The sequence below is a fragment of the Octopus sinensis genome, linkage group LG8 (genome assembly GCF_006345805.1).
Source record: "Octopus sinensis linkage group LG8, ASM634580v1, whole genome shotgun sequence".
Classification (NCBI taxonomy): Eukaryota; Metazoa; Mollusca; class Cephalopoda; order Octopoda; family Octopodidae; genus Octopus; species Octopus sinensis.
In genome coordinates, this window is record NC_043004.1 from 30,251,289 (window position 1) to 30,271,288 (window position 20,000).

At 34.6% G+C, this 20,000-nt stretch overlaps 1 protein-coding gene across 1 annotated transcript in view; it reads right to left on the reverse strand.

Moving 5' to 3' along the window:
* LOC115215059 (tolloid-like protein 1) overlaps positions 1–20,000 on the reverse strand; it is a 227,281-nt gene that overhangs the window by 14,785 nt on the left and 192,496 nt on the right. Inside the window, exons 6-8 of the mRNA XM_029784206.2 lie at positions 15,841–15,985; positions 2,600–2,679; positions 232–387 (exon numbers count right to left, since the gene is read on the reverse strand). Coding sequence (XP_029640066.1) covers positions 232–387; positions 2,600–2,679; positions 15,841–15,985 — 381 coding nt within the window. The remainder of the gene's footprint in view (positions 1–231; positions 388–2,599; positions 2,680–15,840; positions 15,986–20,000) is intronic.

Below are 20,000 nucleotides of genomic sequence, written 5' to 3' on the forward strand. Positions count from 1 at the left end.
GGTTGAAAATGTACTTGGATTTTAAAATAAATTGTATTTCCTTCAAAATTAAAAAAATTTTTTATTAAAATATCATATTATTCTGAACAAGTGTATTTTTTTTTATGGTGAATAAAAATACGATAAAATTTTAAAAGAAAGAGAATGCACAGGAAAAAAGTTCCAAGTCAAATGTTAAAAAGGTTTCATAGCAAAATTACATCATGGTAAACAACAAAAATATGAACTTACAGTGCTTTTCATCACTGTTGTCAAGTGATGCACAGTTTGGTATTTTATTGCACCTCAAAGAACTGTCAATGCAATATTGTGGGATATTCTCACATTCAGGGCTTCCACTGAGGGTACAGCCTTTTGCCCCTTGACAGAGAAATCCCATGCATGGACCTGAAATACATATTTAAAGCTTCAACTTAGAACTATTTGGACTCAGTAATGATTAATTATAATGGCAAACTTTTAGTGTATGATGTAGTCAATATAAAGCCTGCATGAATATATTTTTATATACATACACACACACATACATACATACATACATACATACATACATGCATGCATGCATACATACATACATACATACATACATACATACATACATACACACATACACACATACATACATGCACACATACACACATACAGGCATACATACATACACACATACATACATATACATACATGCATACATACATATATACATATATACATACACACACACATACAAACATATACATACATGCATACATACATATATACATACATACATACATACATACACACACATACATACATACATACGTACATACATACATACATACATACATACATACATACATACATACATACATACATACATACATACATACATATTAATCAAAGTATACTGTATTATGGATCCATTACAGTTGATCTTACATATCAGTTTCACATTGTTTATTTGGTGATCAGACAATTATCTAATAACTGTGCTTGTCAGAGATGGCAGGTATGGAAAAAAATGGCCATTTACCCCTCTAACTGGCATCTCGGATGAGCACAGGAATGATATAATCATCTGATTACTGAATATCTAGTGTATAAGCCAATTGGTAAGATCAGCTGTAATGGTTATATAATACTGTATAGTTTGATTAATATACTCCACTCTATTGACAAATATATAAGTGCCTATATTCCTGAGATATGGATTCTTAGATTACACACACACACACATACAACACACACACACACACACACACACACACACACACACACACACATACTGTTTTATAATTTTTTCACGCTCAGAGTTGCTGAAGCATGGAATAAACTGCCTGCGTCAGTTGTTGACTGCCATGACACTGCATCCTTTAAGGCCCTCATGTTTTCCGAAATCTGCCGAAACTACACCTGATTATATATACACTTTAGATGAGTTGTAGTGCACCTGAGCACTGTACACAATTATTATTATTATTATTATACACACACATACAAACACATGCACATATGCACGCATGTTGACCACAGCCTTTACCTTTGTACATTATTCTAGATATTAAACTTTACCCCCAACTCTAACCACCTCAATGAACTTATCCACTTTCACTTTTCCACCTCAGTCTACATTCTCTCATCTACTCACATGCTCTGACACCTCATGAGCAACCTCTCTACCTTCTTCCCAATTATCCCCATCCAATCTTATATAACGCAGCGTACCCATGTATCTCTTCTCTAGCAAGACACCTGTACCTGTCCCTCAATCATATTTCAGTCTCTCAACACCTAGTATAAGGTTACCTCCTCCTCTACTAAAATCCCAGTTGGATTCTTGCTTATTTCTTTGTCTTGTAAGTTATTTGCTGACCACAGTAGTGTCAATGTTATGAAAAAAAAAAAAAAGCACTAGTACACTCCATAAAGTAAACTTGTAGGAGATAAAAACTTGTAGTTTGATAATTTGAATTACTATGCGAAGTGGAGATTGCAATGGTATGAGCTATTGTCATTAAAACAGAATAGGTTGATAGAGAAGAGAGAATATATCCTAGTATGTGTTGGGTAATGAACAGACTATGTGGGTTGGCATAATACATCCACATATGGCTAGATAAAGCATAGGAAAATAATACCCATTGCTATGTACTAGGCTTTAAAGTTTTTGCATAATGGATATTAGGAGAAAGAATAAATCCAGGTATTGTTGGGTAAAAGCTTTAACCAAAATTTTTCTATCAAAATTTTCTGTTTAACAAAGATAAAGTAAACGTAAGGGGTATCAGCCATCTGAATGTGGCTAGCCACTGGGGGGAGGGGTTTGTTACTGATGCTTTTAGCCCCAGGCGATCTACGTCACCAGAAGGACTTTAGACACTATCTCAGTGTCCTTGTGTTGGATGACCTCCCTTTGCAAACAACACAAGGACACTGAGATAGTGTCTAAAGTCCTTCTGGTGACGTTGATCGCCTGGGGCTAAAAGCATCAGTAACCCCCCCCCCCCCAGTGGCTAGCCACATTCAGATGGCTGATACCCCTTACGTTGTCGAGCGGTTACTGTTTATATCTCGTTCAGAGATTTATTATTGTTTAAAGATAAAGGAGTTTCATATTTACCATCTTCTGCTGTTTTAACAGCTGCCCATGCTAATTTAAAGCCACCGTCTTTTTTCTGATTGTCATGTCCAACAATAAATCTGTAAAAATATAGAAATTACAATATTATGGCTCCAGTTTTAACTGTTTTATACATTATTCATTTTAAGAATAATCAGAGGATCAGAATGGAAATTGCAGATGTGTTACCAGTGCCGGTGGCATGTAAGAGAACCTTCCGTTTCGCGACCGTTGCCAGCACCGCCCCGACTGGCTTCGTGCTGATGGCATGTAAAAAGCACCATCCGTTCGTGTCCGTTGCCAGCCTCGCCTGGCCCTCGTGCCGGTAGCACATAAAAAGCACCATCCGTTCGTGGCCGTTTGCCAGCTCTGTCTGGCACCTGTGCGGGTGGCACGTAAAAAGCACCCACTACACGCACGGAGTGGTTGGCGTTAGGAAGGGAATCCAGCTGTAGAAACACTCCCAGATCTGACTGGCCTGGTGCAGCCTTCAGGCTTCCCAGACCCCAGTTGAACCGTCCAACCCATGCTAGCATGGAAAACGGACTCTAAATGATGATGATGATGATGATGAAAATGCTGAAAGGAAATTTATGAGTGAGTGAATAACGTGATGGGTTGATTGTTGCTTGAGAGGATTTATTGGAAGAGAAAGTTGCTTTGGTTAGGTCTCAACAGTATCACTATTGTTGGTCTCCATCTTTTTAGGAAAATCTGAACCCAGCCATATGGGCTTACAATATTATGGCTCCAGTTTTAACTGTTTTATACATTATTCATTTTAAGATATATAAAACGCTAAAAGGAAATTTATGAGTGAGTGAATAAAGTGATGGGTTGATTGTTGCTTGAGAGGATTTATTGGAAGAGAAAGTTGCTTTGGCTAGGCCTCAACAGTATCACTATTGTTGGTCTTCATCTTTTTAGGAAAATCTGAACCCAGCCATATGGGCTTACAAAACAGTAATTAATTATTTAAGATTCTCTCTGGAGGTGAGAACTCAATGTAACTTATTGTATTGTTCACTGCTGGATGAACAGAGATGGCAAAGTTAAATGTATTTGCTTTTTGTGATTAGACATCATCATCATCTCCAAAATCACCACCACTGCTGTTACCACTGCCGCTGCTACCGCCATCATCATCATTTCAACAACCACTTTTTCCATACTTGCATGAGTCATTTGATGTTTATTGAGTCTGATTGCCCTTCTTGCTACCAACCCTTACCTGCTTCCAAGCAAGGTAATATTTCCTAATGGTCAGATATTTGCAGAATATTGGAAATAAACATTACTGTATTTATGAACAGTAACACTCATTTATGAGGGGTACCCCAAAGAAACCGGAATATTGCAATATAATTTTATCCACTTAGTTTTACATGTTTACACTATTACAACCTTCAAAGTATTATCCATTTGAAGCAATGCATTGGTCTAGATGCATTTTCCACTGTTCAAAGCAGTCCTTGAGCTGTTGTGAAGTGATGCCTTTTAATGCCTCTGTTGTTTTCTTCATCTCTTCCACATCTGCAAAACGTTTTCTTTTAAGGACTTTTTCCATTTGGGGAAACAAAAAAAAAAAGCGTCACTGGGTGCAAGACCAAGTGAATAGGGAGGGTGGGTAAGTGGGGTCATGCCATTTTTGGTTAAAAACTATCTCACACTCAAGGTGGTGCGCACAGGTACATTGTCATGATGAAACAACCACTCTCCACTTTGCCACAGTTCGAGGTATTGTCATCTCACTGTGTCTCACAAATGCTTCAGAACTTCCAAGTAAAATGTCTAGTTAACAAATTGACCAGGAGGAACAAATTCTATGTGGACAATTCCTTTTGTATCGATGAACAAAAAGGCATCGTCCTGATACTGTACTTAATTTGATGTACTTTTCTGTGGCATGATGCCATCAAATGCTTCCATTGACTTGATTGCTGCTTCATTTCTGGGTCGTAGCTATAGCACCAGCTTTCATCACCAGTGATGTTTTTTGAAAAAAGCCTTGATCAACTTCCTACTGTTCTTTTAGTTCATGATATATATTCAATTGTGACTGCTTTTGATCTTCTGTGAGCAAGTGAGGCACAAATTTTGCTGCAACTCTTTTCATTCACAATTCTTCACCCCAAATTTGTTGGCAGGAGCTCCAGGACACACCAGTCATATCAACAAGTTCGTCAATTGTTTGGTGACAGTCTTCCAAGATGTTTTTATTCGTTCAGGATGTTGATGGTCACTCTGAATGAGGTTGGTATTCAAACAACAAGTGACCATCCCTAAAGCATGAAAACCACTTGTAAATTTGTGCTTTACTCATGGCAGTACCTTTGTAAGTTGTTTGAGGTTTGACAACTGTTTTGGCTGCCGTTTTCCCCAGCACGATACAGAATTTCACGGAAGCACATTGTTCCTTTGTTTCAACCATCACAAAAATTGACAAATAGGGGAAAATTATTGCAAAACAAAGACACACCATGTGACGACTTAACAGAACAACTCTGGTCAGCAGGCTTATACCTGAGGATTGCATCAAATGGCTTCCAGCAGCAAAAGCCTGAACTACAACAGGCCTGTCTCAAAGAGAATGTTTCAGTTACACCTTGTGTAACTATCGCACAATGTCAAGGCAAGGAGATACAAACATACACACAGATATATATAAATGTGTGTATGTATTTATATATATATATATATATACATTACATACATATATATGAATACATACATACATATATGTGTACAAATAGATATATTTATATATATATATATATATATATATATATATATATATATATATATATATATATATATTACATACATATATATGAATACATACATACATATATGTGTACAAATGTATATATATATTTGACTAGTTTCTATCAGTTTCCATCTAGCAAGTCACCTCAGAAAAGGTAACTTGGTAGATGGAAACTGCCCAATGTACCATGCAGTGGGACTGAACCCAGAACCATGTGGTTGGGAAGCAAACTTCTTAAACACACAACAATGCCTGTACCTATAAACACAACCACCAAAACGACTTTATTGAGTGTTAAACATCTATATAGATATATTTTTTTTTGAAGAAGAAAATTCAAATCGTCTTCATTATGTCAGTTCACTTATTTATAGAAAAGTTGTCTGTCACTGACTAGTATCCTATCCAGGGTGATGTTTAACTCTCAGCCACTAAACACAAGTAAACCTGGAGTTAAGAATTTGCCCTAGAGATCTTTTATCTTTTGTCTTTTCCTTGTTTCACTCATTAGACTGCAACCATGCACTACTTTGAAGAATTTTCATGTTGAATGTATCAACCCTGGGACCTATTTTTTAAAAGCCTAGTACTTATTATGTTGGTCTGTTTTGTCTAACCACTATGTTACAGGGATGTAAACATACCGTCACTGGTTGCCAAGTGGTGGTTGAGGTGGACACACACATACATCCCCACCCTCCCATATATATATATATGGCAGGCTTCTGGTCTGATACTATAGTGAAACACACCTGCTCAAGGTGTCATGCGATCACATGGTAGGAAGCAAACTTCTTACCACACAGCCATATATATATATATATATATATATGGATATAATTTTTAAAAATAAGGTATTTTTAAAATGACATTTTGTTTATGTTTAGGTGAATAATTAGCAAAGAAAATTGCCATATATTAATAATTTATCATTATAAACAATGATTATTATACCACAATCAGTTATATAAGAAATATAACTGATACAGGATTTGGTGTCATAAAACAGAAATTTGATATGTGATATTATATTATTAATATCATATTTATTTTCTTTATTATACTATAACTTCATATAATATTACTTTTGGTGGTTGGAATAAAACTCAAAACACCATCTTTTATAATTGGTATTGATTTCTCACTTAGATATAAAAAAAACCAATATTCTATAAAGGAAGATTATAGCCTATTGATTGAATCAGACATCAGCATCATACTGGAAGAAAGTTTGTCTTATCAATTCTGGAGCAATGAAGATTTGAGCCAAGAATATAGACGTTCTAGGGAATATTTTAGTCTTCTAGCACACAACCATTTCTGCAACTTCCTTACTATAAAATATTCAAAATATGGAATAAGTGAGTGCTTGCCAGAAAAGACACGGTACATAGTTTTCACTTGGTTTTGAGTTCAAATTTTAGCCATCATCAATGTTGGCTACCAATCTATCAAAAATCAATAAGACAAGTATCAGACATGTTCTAGAATCAATATAATTGCCTCTCTCCCTCTTCTACAAAGATGCAGTGTGGTACCTAAGTAAGAAATCAATATAAAAATATACTTTTCCTTTGCCAGTGTCTGAAATATGGAAGCAAATGTCCAATTTTACAGAAACATTCTTCACATGACAGTCTATGGAATTTAATGGAAATTAATGGAATTTCATATTTAGTTATTTACTGGCAGTCTGTGGATACAGCATTCTAAGCACTTCTGCCTGATAGCATCTTTGGGAAATATACCAATGTGAGTATGTATTAAAATACAAACATACACACATGCTTGTATACATATATACATGCATGTATACATACATAAATACATGCATACATATGTATGTCTGAGTTCAAGTGTGTGTATATGTGTGAGTGTGTGTATGTGCATGTGTATGTATGTATGTATGTATGTATGTATGTATGTATGTATGTATGTATGTATGTATGTACATGTGTATGTAAGTATGTATATTAGCAAAAAAGGTGCAGGTATGGATGTGTGGTTAAAAAGCTAGCTATACGTTCTTGGGTTCAGTTCCTGAGCCAAGTATCTTTTACACAGCAGGCCATCATATATACATGTGTGTGTGTGTGTGTGTGTGTGTGTGTATGTGTTTGTGCATGTATGTGTACTTTGTTTTAATAACATGTGATGGTTGTAAGCAAATATTAGCAGGTGAGGCTGTTCATGTTCAGTCTTCTGCAAAAAATATGCCTGGAAAATATTACATTACTTGGAATCAGGTGAAGGTAGGTGACAAAAAAGGCATCCAGCCATAGGAAATCTGCCTCAACAAATTATATCTGACATATAAGCATGGAAATGAAGATGTTGAGACAATGATGATGCATATTAGTAAAAAGATACGTGGAAGTGCTAATATAAAAGGTTGTGAAATATGGAAATGATTTCCCAGATTGGTTCCAAGAGAAGGACTGATCTTTCTGGTAAGCAGCAGTATGATGGGTGAAATAATTAAGAATATACAGGTAGAGAAAACTCCAGGTCCATCAGATTATTAGTATTGTATGCCTAAGTGAAATATCAATATATACATATATATATTGAGTTATGCAGGCCTGGTCAGCCATCAGAGAACACACTGGGATCAACCCCTTGTAAACCCTATTGTTTACAAGAGAACATGAGCAGCCTGTGGAAAGGTGTGCCTTTCAGTTTGAGGATTGAAAAAATGCATTGTCAAAAGAATTCATGCTGTGGCACCTGCTCCCTCTGTCAGCATTATGCAATAGAATGTGCAAATCTTTGGCTGGGCTCAAGAGTCATACAAGGGCCTCACGTTGCATCATCAACGACTCGTTTCAATGATTGCAATGATTCTTTCTTGCAATTGCTTTGCTCACATTTGAGAAAGTAGCTACTATATATATACATACATATATATATATATATATATATATATATATATATTATATATATATATATATATATATATACCAGAGTAAACACATAATGTGAAACAAGGTAGAAAAAAGAGTACTCAAATACCAAAGTATATATATATATATATATATATAAACATATATGTATGTACATATGTATGTATGTATATTACTAAAAAGATGCAGGTATGGATGTGTGGTTAAAAAGCTAGCCATATGGTCTTGGGTTCATTTTCTGAGGCAAGTATCTTTTACATAGCAGGCCATCATATACATACGTGTGTGTATGCATGTATGCATACTTTGATATCTCGTAATGGTTGTGCATGTATGTATGTACATACACATATGCATATGTGCATATATTCTTTTATTCTTTTACTTGCTTCAGTCATTTGACTGTGGCCATGCTGGAGCACTGCCTTTAATCGAACAAATCGACCCCAGTACTCAGTCTTTATAAGCCTAATAATTATTCTATCAGTTTCTTTTGCCAAACTACTAAGTTACAAGGATGTATATCGTGAAGTATATTTGCCACCTAAATGTGGCTGATCCATTTAAGACGATGCTACTGTAGTTTATAGCCCCAGGAAAACATCTTTGCCAGTTGGCTAACGACACATTGTCTGTGCCTGATCAGTATTTGCGAAGGGAAATCATTATTCCCATCTCTAGCCTGACGTGATACACATAGACTTGGGTTTCTGAGTAGTAACTCATCATCAGCGTGTGACAATCTCCAAATTGGGATGAGAAGTGATTTCAAACACAAATACATATGTTTTTTCCAGTGACAAAAAGTTACTGATCTCAAAAAAGCAATAATAAATCTCTGAGCGACAATTAATCAGTAAGCAGCATGACATTGTGAAGTATATTTAACACCTAAATGTGGCTGACCCATATAGGACTGTCACATGCTGATGATGGGTTACTACCTAGAAACCTGGGTCTGTGTGTATGATGGCAGGCAGGCTAGAGTTGGGAACGATGATTTCCCTTCACAAATACTGATTGGGCACAGACAGTGTGTTTCTAGCCAACTTGAGGAGATGTCTTCCTGCAGCTATAAACTACAGTAGCATTGTGCCATATGGGTCAGCCACACTTAGGTGGGAAATATACTTCACAATACCATGCTGCTACTGTTTAATTCTCGCTCAGAGATTTATTATTGCTTATATATATATATATATATATATATATATATATAGAGAGAGAGAGAGAGAGAGAGAGAGATAGATATTGAAAAGGTTGCAAGATGCAATGAAAATTTTAGAAAAATAAAAATAAAAGAAAAAACAAATAAGTGGGAATTTTACCATTGAGTGTGTTAAATTATAAGGCACCAAAACAGAATATGCTTTAACACAAGAACTCACATAAAGAATCTTGCAAACCAAATCCAAAAACAAAATGAACAAAGCATATTTTCAGCAAATCTAATCACAGAATAAATAACTCGGAAATAAAACATTTTCAATTGTTATTTAATATAAATAATATTTAAAATGGTTTATTTACATGGAATGTAAATATATAATAAAACACGAATGTTTATCTATAACATCAGTGGTAACCAGTCATATTTTGTAAAAGAATCTTCCACTTACAGGGAGTTAGGTGTGTCTTAGAGGGCTTGCACTATAAATTATTTAGTCTGCTCTCTTGAAAATATGGAGATGAAATTTTATAAGGGAATTTATAAGTGAATAAAGTGATAGGTTGATTGTTGCTTGAGAGGATTTATTGGAAGAGAAAGTTGCTTTGGTTAGGCCTCAACAGTATCACTATTGTACTCTGAGCTCAGTATCACTATTGTACTCTGAGCTCAGATACTCTACAACTTGAAAAGAAATATATTGAGTGGTTGGCTGGTTAACTGTACAGACTCTATATAGATTTACTCTCATGGATTATAAGCACTTACTCTTAACATATTTAGTTGATTTATATGATAAATACATCTATATCAATAATTTGGTAATAGCAATGGCATTCACCATTGAATTTGGATGAATAATTTGCATAATGTATATATTTATTAACATATTCTAATATTCTGAGAAATTAAAGAAGATAAGACATTTAAAAATTTTGCTGCTGTTTTACCTCTCTATCTACCTGTCTGTCCATCCCTGTCTGTCTGTTTATCTCTCTCTCTCTCTCTCCCTCTGTGTGTGTGTATGTGTGTGTGTGTGTATATATATATCTTATATCTTTTACTTGTTTCAGTCATTAGACTGTGCCCAAGAATTTTTAGCCGAATGTATTGACCTCAGTACTTGTGTTTTTCTTTATAAGCTTGGTACTTATTCTATCGTTTTCTTTTGTTGAACTGCTAAGTTATGGGGATGTAAAGATACCAGCACCAGTTGTAAAGTGATGGTGGGGGACAAACACAGACACAAAGACCACACACACCACACACACACACACACACACACTCACACACACACCAAATCCACTCACAAGGCTTTGGTCAGCCTGAGGCTATAGTAGAAGACACTTGCCCAAAATGCCATGCAGTGTGACTGAACCCAGGACCATGTGGTTGGGAAAGAACAGTAATGTATTTACTTGCAGTTAAATGCATCTCTGGTCATAGATTGATCAATGATTTTGCATTCCTAAAGTGCTTAGCTTTATAGACAACTCATCAGATTCTAATGGTGGAGGGAATATATCTTGCAGTTAAATATCTGTCCAGTCATATGTTGAGTGGCCAATGGTTTTGTGTCCATAAAGCATTTACCTTTATGGATGATTTGTCAGACTCTAATGGCACGCATGTGCACACACATACACACATCAATGTCTTCATCATAGATTAAATAAAGTGCCAGTCAAAAACTGAGGTCAATATTATTGACTAACTCCCACCTTTCTCTATAACTGTTGGCTATGTGCCAAAATTTAATTATTATTACTGGGTTCAAATTTCATCAATGTCAGTTTTACTTTTATTCCTATAGCAGTTGTTGAAATAAAGTGCCAGTATAGTGCTGGGGATAATATAATTGACTAGCACCTTCTCTTCAAGATTTCTGATATTTTGCCTAAATTAATATTCAAGAAGCTGGTAGAATCGGAAAAGCATTGGACAAAAGCTTTGCTGTATTTCTTCTGGTTCATTACATTCTAAGTTCACATTCTATTGAGGTGAACTTTGCCTTTCATCCTTTTAGGGTCAATAAAATAAAATACCAATACTGATGCAGTTGACTGACAACCACCTCCTCATAATTCCCGGCATTTTTCCGAAATTAGAAACAAATTAGAAACAATTATTGATTTAGTTAAATAGCTGTGACTGGTTAAGATGGCTATATGGTAGATAAGTGGCTAAAGAATTCAAGGTTTGTATCCCATCACTAGTGATTGTTTTCAATCTAGACACATAACATTGAAATAGTTTACCAAGCTGTAAATGGGTACTGTAGTTCTCACTAATCACTTGTAAATGGCAGGAATGCTCTATAATTTACAACTCCTTTGTCAGATCAAATTCTCCACCCTTTCATCATGATATTTCTATTGATATACATTGTTGCTGTTTCATTTAATTTTGAAAATAATAAGGTATTTAGCAAAATATGTTGTTATTAAGTTGGTGTTCAGAAGAAATTTTAACATGATATTTTGAAGGAAGGTTTTAATTTAGTTTACTCTAAAACAGGAAGCTTGTCTCATAGAATCAAGCATCGTCTCAAGAAGTTGGTATCAAGCTGGTATCAAAAGAGATTTAAACAATCTCTATTTAATAATAATCAATATAAATGTTGGTTTGATAGTTGATTTCTTCAGTCATACTTTACAACATAGAGAATTAACACAAGGGGTGCAGGATAAATCTTTAATAACTTTCTGAGAAAATTTTTTTTTTCCAATTCAATTTTGCAGGGGTAGGTTTGGGCAAGTGTCTTCTACTATAGTCTCAGGTTGACCAAAGCTTTGTGAGTGGATTTGGTAGATAAAAACTGAAAAAGCCCATCATATATCATCATCATCGTTTAACGTCCGTTCTCCATGCTAGCATGGGTTGGACGGTTCGACCGGGGATCTGGGAAGCCAGAAGGTTGCACCAGGCTCCAGTCTTATCTGGCAATGTTTCTACAGCTGGATGCCCTTCCTAACGCCAAGGGCATCCAGCTGTAGAAACATTGCCAGATAAGACTGGAGCCTGGTGCAGCCTTCTGGCTTCCAAGATCCCATATATATATATATATATAGTGTGTGTGTATATAATAAAAAGTCGGGGTACAGTATATACCTGTTTGCAAACAGGTTCATATTGTGTCCTGACCTTTTATTATATATTTTGCTTATTTGAATTATGTTTGCTAGCCACTTTATCATTATTTTTAAAGATAATGATGACTTATTTGAATTTTAAATTTATACTTGCTCACTGACGTTTGCTTGGAAGTTGCAGGGGCTACAGTTGAACAATGTGCATGGAAAGGTAAATATGTTTTTTGAAATAGTTTATGTTGTAAGCCTAACTGATGAGCTTTAAGTGTTGGCTTGACGCAGAAAGCAAAATCAATTGATACTAGGATGTTTATCATCTCATTTGTATTTTACTAAATATATTTTACAAGTGGGAGGACTGCTTCGGAGAAATATATTTGCTATATTCTCTGTGCATGTTTACATATAGCGAGCAATGCATGGTTTTGGAGGGCTTTAAATCCTCTTTCAAGCAAACAGATACATATTGTGTCCTGACATTTTATTATATATTTTGCTTATTTGAATTATGTTTGCTGGTCACTTTATCATTATTTTTATAGATAACTTATTTAAATTTTAAATATATACATGTATATGTATTTATCTGAGTGTGTCTTTGTGCCTGTGTTTGTCCCCACCACCATTGCTTGACGACCGATGTTGGTGTGTTTATGTCTCTGAAACTTAGTGGTTTGGCAAAAGAGACCGATAGAATAAGTACTAGGCTTACAAAGAATAAGTCCTGGGGTCGATTTCTTTTACTAAAGGCGGTGCTCCAGCATGGCCGCAGTCAAATGACTGAAATGTGTAAAAGAGTAAAAGAGTATTTCATTATTTTGTATAAGCATCAAGGAATTTGATAAAAGTTAAAACTATAGTTATTTTCAAGGTGGCAAAAGTATATTTCTAAAGTTACCTGTCATATGATGGGATAACACTCAAGTAAAAATTTTTTATACTAATGGCACAAGGACAAACATTTTTGAGGTGAGGACTAATTGATTACATTGACCCCACTGCATGACTGATACTTATTTTATTGACCTCAAAAGGATGAAAGGCAAAGCTGAAATGGACGGTATTTGAACTCAGAACATAAAACCAGAAAAAGTTTCATTAAGCATTTTGTCCAAAATGCTAAAGATTCAACTATCTCACCACCTCTATTCTAGTAATAATAATAACAAGCTTATTGTACTCTGAGCTCAGATACTCTACAACTTGAAAAGGAATATATTGAGTGGTTGGCTGGTTAACTGTACAGACTCTATATAGATTTACTCTCATGGATTATAAAGACTTACTCTTAACATATTTAGTTGATTTATATGATAAATACATCTATATCAATAATTATTGGTAATAGCAACGGCATTCACCATTGAATTTGGATGAATAATTTGCATAATGTATATATTTATTAACATATTCTAATATTCTGAGAAATTAAAGAAGATAAGACATTTAGAAATTGATTTTATTTTTAAATATATATAACCCATTCTGTTTTATAAATCAACATTGAAAGGAAGTCACATGCAACTGGGGAACTTTGAAAAAGTAACTAGCTTAATGAAAATTGAAAAAAATAATTAACATCAATATTAAAAATTCTAATTTTTTTTTTGTAATTTCTAATTAGTAAAATACTAATTGAAGAAGTAAATCTCACAGAAACGGTCATTAGATTGAATGTAATCGCTTAAATACTGGAAACAGAAGATAATTATTTTAAAACTGTTTTTCACCTAATTTCTAATGAAACCAGAAAAATTATAATATCAGTGAATAGCTTAGCCTAACCTAATTTTGAAGAAATCCTAAATGTAGTAATTAAGAAGTAGAATTATATGATTGATCTTCAAGCTGTTTTATTTTTAGCATCTCCCTCCTGTCTTCCATCAATATGTGATCAGAGTCTGTTTCCCACCTCTGAATAAATTTTTTCAAATTTTCTTTTTTTGTATAAATTTAAATCTGAAAGAATTTTCACAAAAGATTGTTTTTCTTGAATGATTTTTCTAATTTCATTGAAAACTCGGCAAAATTAAGTTACATTTTTCAAATGTTCTGAGAATGTCTGCTCCAATTAAATATCCATCGAAATACATTGAGAAAGGGAAATTAGGCTATTGCCTGCTGAAATATATCAGATTTTTAGTAAATGTTCATATTTTTCCATATCCTAACATTATCATCAATGTTGTCTGCTTCTGGGGTTATGGTATCAAAATTAAACTTTATTTAATATTGCAACCATATTTTGAGTGCATCTTGGTTTTTAGAATACTAACATTCTAACCTTGTGTGACTTAAAAGGTGACTTAAAAAATTGGCCTCAGTTGTGTCAGGAATGGCATTTGGCTGTAAAACTGTCTCAAATAAATACAACATACATGCATATATATATGTAGATGCATATGTCATACATAACACATATGTACATATACATATACATGCTAGCATACATACATGTATGTATGTATGTATGTATGTATGTATGTATGTATGTATGCATGTATGTATGCATGCATGTCTGTATGTATGTGTGTATGTACATACATTCGCATATATGTATATATGTATGTATATATGTATATATATATGTATTTATGTGTGTGTGCGTGCATGCATGCACATGTGCACATGTACGTATGTATGTATGTTAGTATGCATGTATGTATGTTTGATACATGATGCATGTATATATATCTATGGTTTTCTTCATATATTTCAAATTAATAGCCTAAACTTAAAGTAATTTAGAGTAAACAGCAGATGATTCCTCTACTTACATAGCTTCCCTAATTATTCCTTTTTATGAAAGAGATATTCTGAAAGACACCTAATGATAGTTTTTAAACTGTAAAGCATCAATTGACACACTTTATTCATTTTCCAACTTTCATCTTGTGCAAAGAATTAATGTAAATGCCATCTTTATTCCAGAAATCATTTATGGAATTTTTCTATTGGATATTTTCATTTGAAGGAAAAATCCTTCTAGTTAATTACATTTTGAAGTCAGTAATCTAGGAAGATCAACCCCATTTTCTTGAGAGCCCAGTAACTAATTAAGTTAAGCAGATTTTCTTAAAGATCAATTTATTTATTGCAAAAGGTGAAAACGTAGTTTCAGTGACATCTTTGCTAGATAAATACAAAATGAAACAACTTCTCTGCGATCAAAAATTTGGCATTTAAAATCCTGTAGAAATATATAAATAAGATTGCTAAGCACCAGATAAACTTCACTTCCCGCCTACTACTTATCTTATTGAGTTTATTGATTGGTTACCACATAAATTAATGAAGAAACACCTACCTACCTCAACGTGATCCTTGACGATCTTGAAATAAATTCCTTCTGTCCGCCATGATCAGCATAAAGGCGACCACAGATTTTTTCAGCTGGTACTGTAGAGGGATCAGCAAACCCATCATAGATTTTTAGAGCTGCTTCTTCACAATACACTGAGTTGGGAGGGAGTTCAAATATAAACAAAAGTATTAGTTCATTGAAGTGATTTCAGATAACAAAAAAAGATATTTGTTAACATTATTGTGTCATTAATTAACAGGAACACAAAACAGCAGGTGCAAAAGAATGTGTAAATTTAGTTACAAAAATTACTGGGATTATAGAGGAAATCTAACAGGCAACCGATTATTAATGATCATTCTTCCATAGTTTCCAAACCCATAATTATTTTCTCTTGTTAATTAACCATATGGTTAATTAACAGTATCTATGAGGAATTATTTATATATTAAACGTATTTGATATATGAACACGTGCATTCACTCATACATACATATATGCATACATGCGTACATACCTGTGCCTGCATACATTTACTCATAGATACATACACACACACTTAAATACATGCATTCATGCTTATATACTTTTGTATGCATGTATATATGTATGTATGTATGTATGCATATATGTATGTATTACAAATACACATATGCATACACACATATTTATTCATAAATCAGAAAGTTAGTGAAGACAAAAAGAAAGAAAATGACAGGAAGAATAAGTTTTAACCAGCACTGTATTAGTTTGATACTCACAAAGAAGGCAAAAGATCTCGTCATTTCAGATACTACTCCTTCATCAGAAGAAAGATTGTGAAATAAATTGTAGAAGGAGTGTGAATAAGAAAATGTGGTTGCATGGAAAAAGCACCCCAACTCAAAAAACCCCCCCAAAAAACAAGTGGGTTTGGGACCAGGTGGGAAAGTGGTTCTATGAGGAGAGGGATAGCATATATAGTAGTATATATGCGTACTGAAATAGGCACAGTGAGGAAGGAGGAATGTATAAGTAGTTTGGAGGTACTCTGAGTTTTGTGATTCTTTGCTAGACACTTAACTAAAGGTTGTATTACAGAGCACAGTATATATATTTTCTGACTATGGAGATCAGAACAACTTGACATGACAAATTCAATTATCTTTATGATAATGAAAAATTCTAATTATGAAAGAACATGTCTTTAGCAAAAGAATAAAACAAACAAACCCAATCACCTCATATAAATGCCTTTATACATATGTTTTCCACAATTTAAGTTGAAAAAGGTGCAAAGACTGAAACCAGTACTAAAATGCTTTTCATGATAAAATTGCTTTAGCATTTTCTACCCTGACTTGTTTCCATATACATATCAACTTGTGTGTTCCTTTTCAACCTTCTACGTATATATATATATGCATAGGTGTGTCTGTGTGTGTTTTAGAAGATATGTGTAGACTAGAGAGGAATGAAGGTAGTATACTTCTTTTGATGTGCAGCATCAGTGTGCATGTATGACAATGTGTAGATGTGGTGAGAGTAAGGTTGGGCATAAGAGGAATCAGATGCAGAATGCAAGAGAGAAGACTATGTTGGTTTGGACATGTGATGCATATGAATGAAGACTGCTGTATAAAGAAGTGCTGATCACTGCAAGTGGATGGCACCTGTGGAAAAGGGAAACCCAGGAAGACATGGGATGAAGTGGTGAGGAGTGATCTTAGGATGCTGGGCCTCACAGAAAAATGACGATATGTCTGGTGATATGAGGTTCTTGAAAAGACCTGTCCTCTTCAGAGAAACTGAGTTCTAGAAGTACTGTGTGTTCCACCCACTTGTAATGATAAAACTAACCCCAACAAACCAAACTACATCACTTCTCTTCCTCACACTTTCTCTTTCACATGCACTATACTTATGATCATCTCTCCTCTTGCTCCCCACTCCTGTCCTCACTGCCCTGCTCACTGTATCATTGCTATCATGTTATCCCCCACCCTGTCTATATACCCAGGTCCCCTCCCACCAATCTTTGCATTCATGTGAAGTCCCTACTCCCTACTCATGCACCTTTTGCAATACTCTATCATTTATATCTGATCCCTTTACCTTGAGGATGTGGCTTGGCACTCTGCCACCATCTATCTCTCTCTTGCTCTATTCTACCATCCTGTTTATATTCCAATCCCTGTTCCTTATGAGTTTATCCTGGTACTCTGCCACCCTCTTTCTCCAGCTCTTTCTTACACTCTCACACTCTCATTCTCTTCCCCTCTTTCTTTCTTTCTCTTGCTCTCTCCCTCTGACTGGTACTACTCATTTATGCTAGCTAAGTGGACAGGGGCAATGTGAAATAAAGTGTCTTGCCCAAGGACACAGCATGCTGCTGCTACATATCAAACTCATGACCTTATAATCGTGAACCGAATATTCTAACCACTAAGCCATACTAATATATGTGTACATATGTGTGTGTGTGCATGTGTGTGCATGTGTGTGCATGAATGCTGATAGTCCACACTTGTCACTGCTCATGCAAGCATTGACTACGTTAACATTACTTGCTATCATTATAGTTGGTTGCATTGTACTTTCAAAAACCTACTGCATAAAGAAACAACTGGCTTGTGAATAACAATACTGAAAGGTTGATAACAGAAAGAGCATCTGGCAGTTATATCCTGCTTCAAAATAACTCCTCATCCATCTACCCCATGAAAAATCAGATGTTATACAGACGATCACACATATATAAAACACTATGAAAAATTTTAATTTTTAAGTTACCTCAACATTCACATCAATCTCTAAACTCACAAACATTAAACAATTAAACAAACATAAAAGAAAATCTCATCAAATACTGTCAATATACACATTAGTTTTGTATTTGTGAATAAACAAAACACAGCTAATACAAACAGCATAACTCCATCTTCAAACTGGTCAAAATAAAAAGAAAACTACAAAGAGAAAATATAGCAGACATGTGAATGGATTTTTGATATGAGTTTTACCAAAATTGCTCAAAAGATTCGATATATAAAACAGCATTGCAATCAATTTAGATTCTGAATTGAAATGGAGATTAGAAAAGGCAAAACCAAAGGAAAGGAGAAAGCGTGTTGAGATAAAATGTGTTTCCATCATCTTTGTCAGGAATTATGGCGACAAATTGAAGAAAACTTTTTCTGCACATGGTTAAAAAAGTGACAACCACCACCACCACCACCATTACTACTACTACTACTACTATACTACTACTACTACTGCTACTACTACTACAGCTGCTGCTGCTGCTGCTAGTACTGTTACAAACCACCACCACCAACCAACCAGCCAGCCAACTACTTCCTTGACATCACTCCAATCAGCCTTGATATATGTTTAACTCCTACCAAATCAGTATGAAGAGGTGTTCTTTATGATTAACCTCATCTTTCATCTTCTAGTTCCCACATTTTATTGTAATCATCTTCAAGTTAATATGATCAGTAATTATACAAACAGTTAAGTAGTGTCAGCTAACATAATTTACGATGAGATCATAAAACAGAGGTATTGAGCTAAAATTATTGATATTAACCAGTGGCTAATATCGTTGGATTGGTACAATCATTAATGATTCAAACAAAATTCCTGGCAGTATTTAGTTACAGCCATTGATATTTGAGTTCAAATCTCACCAGTGTTAACTTTTGTCATCCTGGGGGAGCTGGGGGTCATTAAAGAAACATCAGTAGAGTTTGGGATTTAACTAATCAACTCTATCAATGCCATGAATTTCATGCCATGTCTTTAAAAGATGAATTTCATTTCAGTTTTCCTGGCAGGTTTGAGGAGGCAACCCCAGATATGTTTAGGTATTATTCTGACTTCATTAGTTGGAGCAGTGATGAATTAACCATCATGTACAAGGTTGTGTATGTGTTAGTTAGGTTGCTAACAAGAAATAATTACACAGTTAAGAAAAAAGCATGACATTAGAATAACACTAATATTATCTTTTTTTTCTGGTAATACAGGAGGTAACCTAGGACATCTTTAAGTTTTATTCTTAAGCAAGTGTCATGAAATGGCAAGAGTATGATGAGACACTAAAAACCTCAGCCATTTACTGTTGTATCTAAATCTACCTCCAACTATCTTCAACACTTCATCTTGACCTCTCACAAACACCCC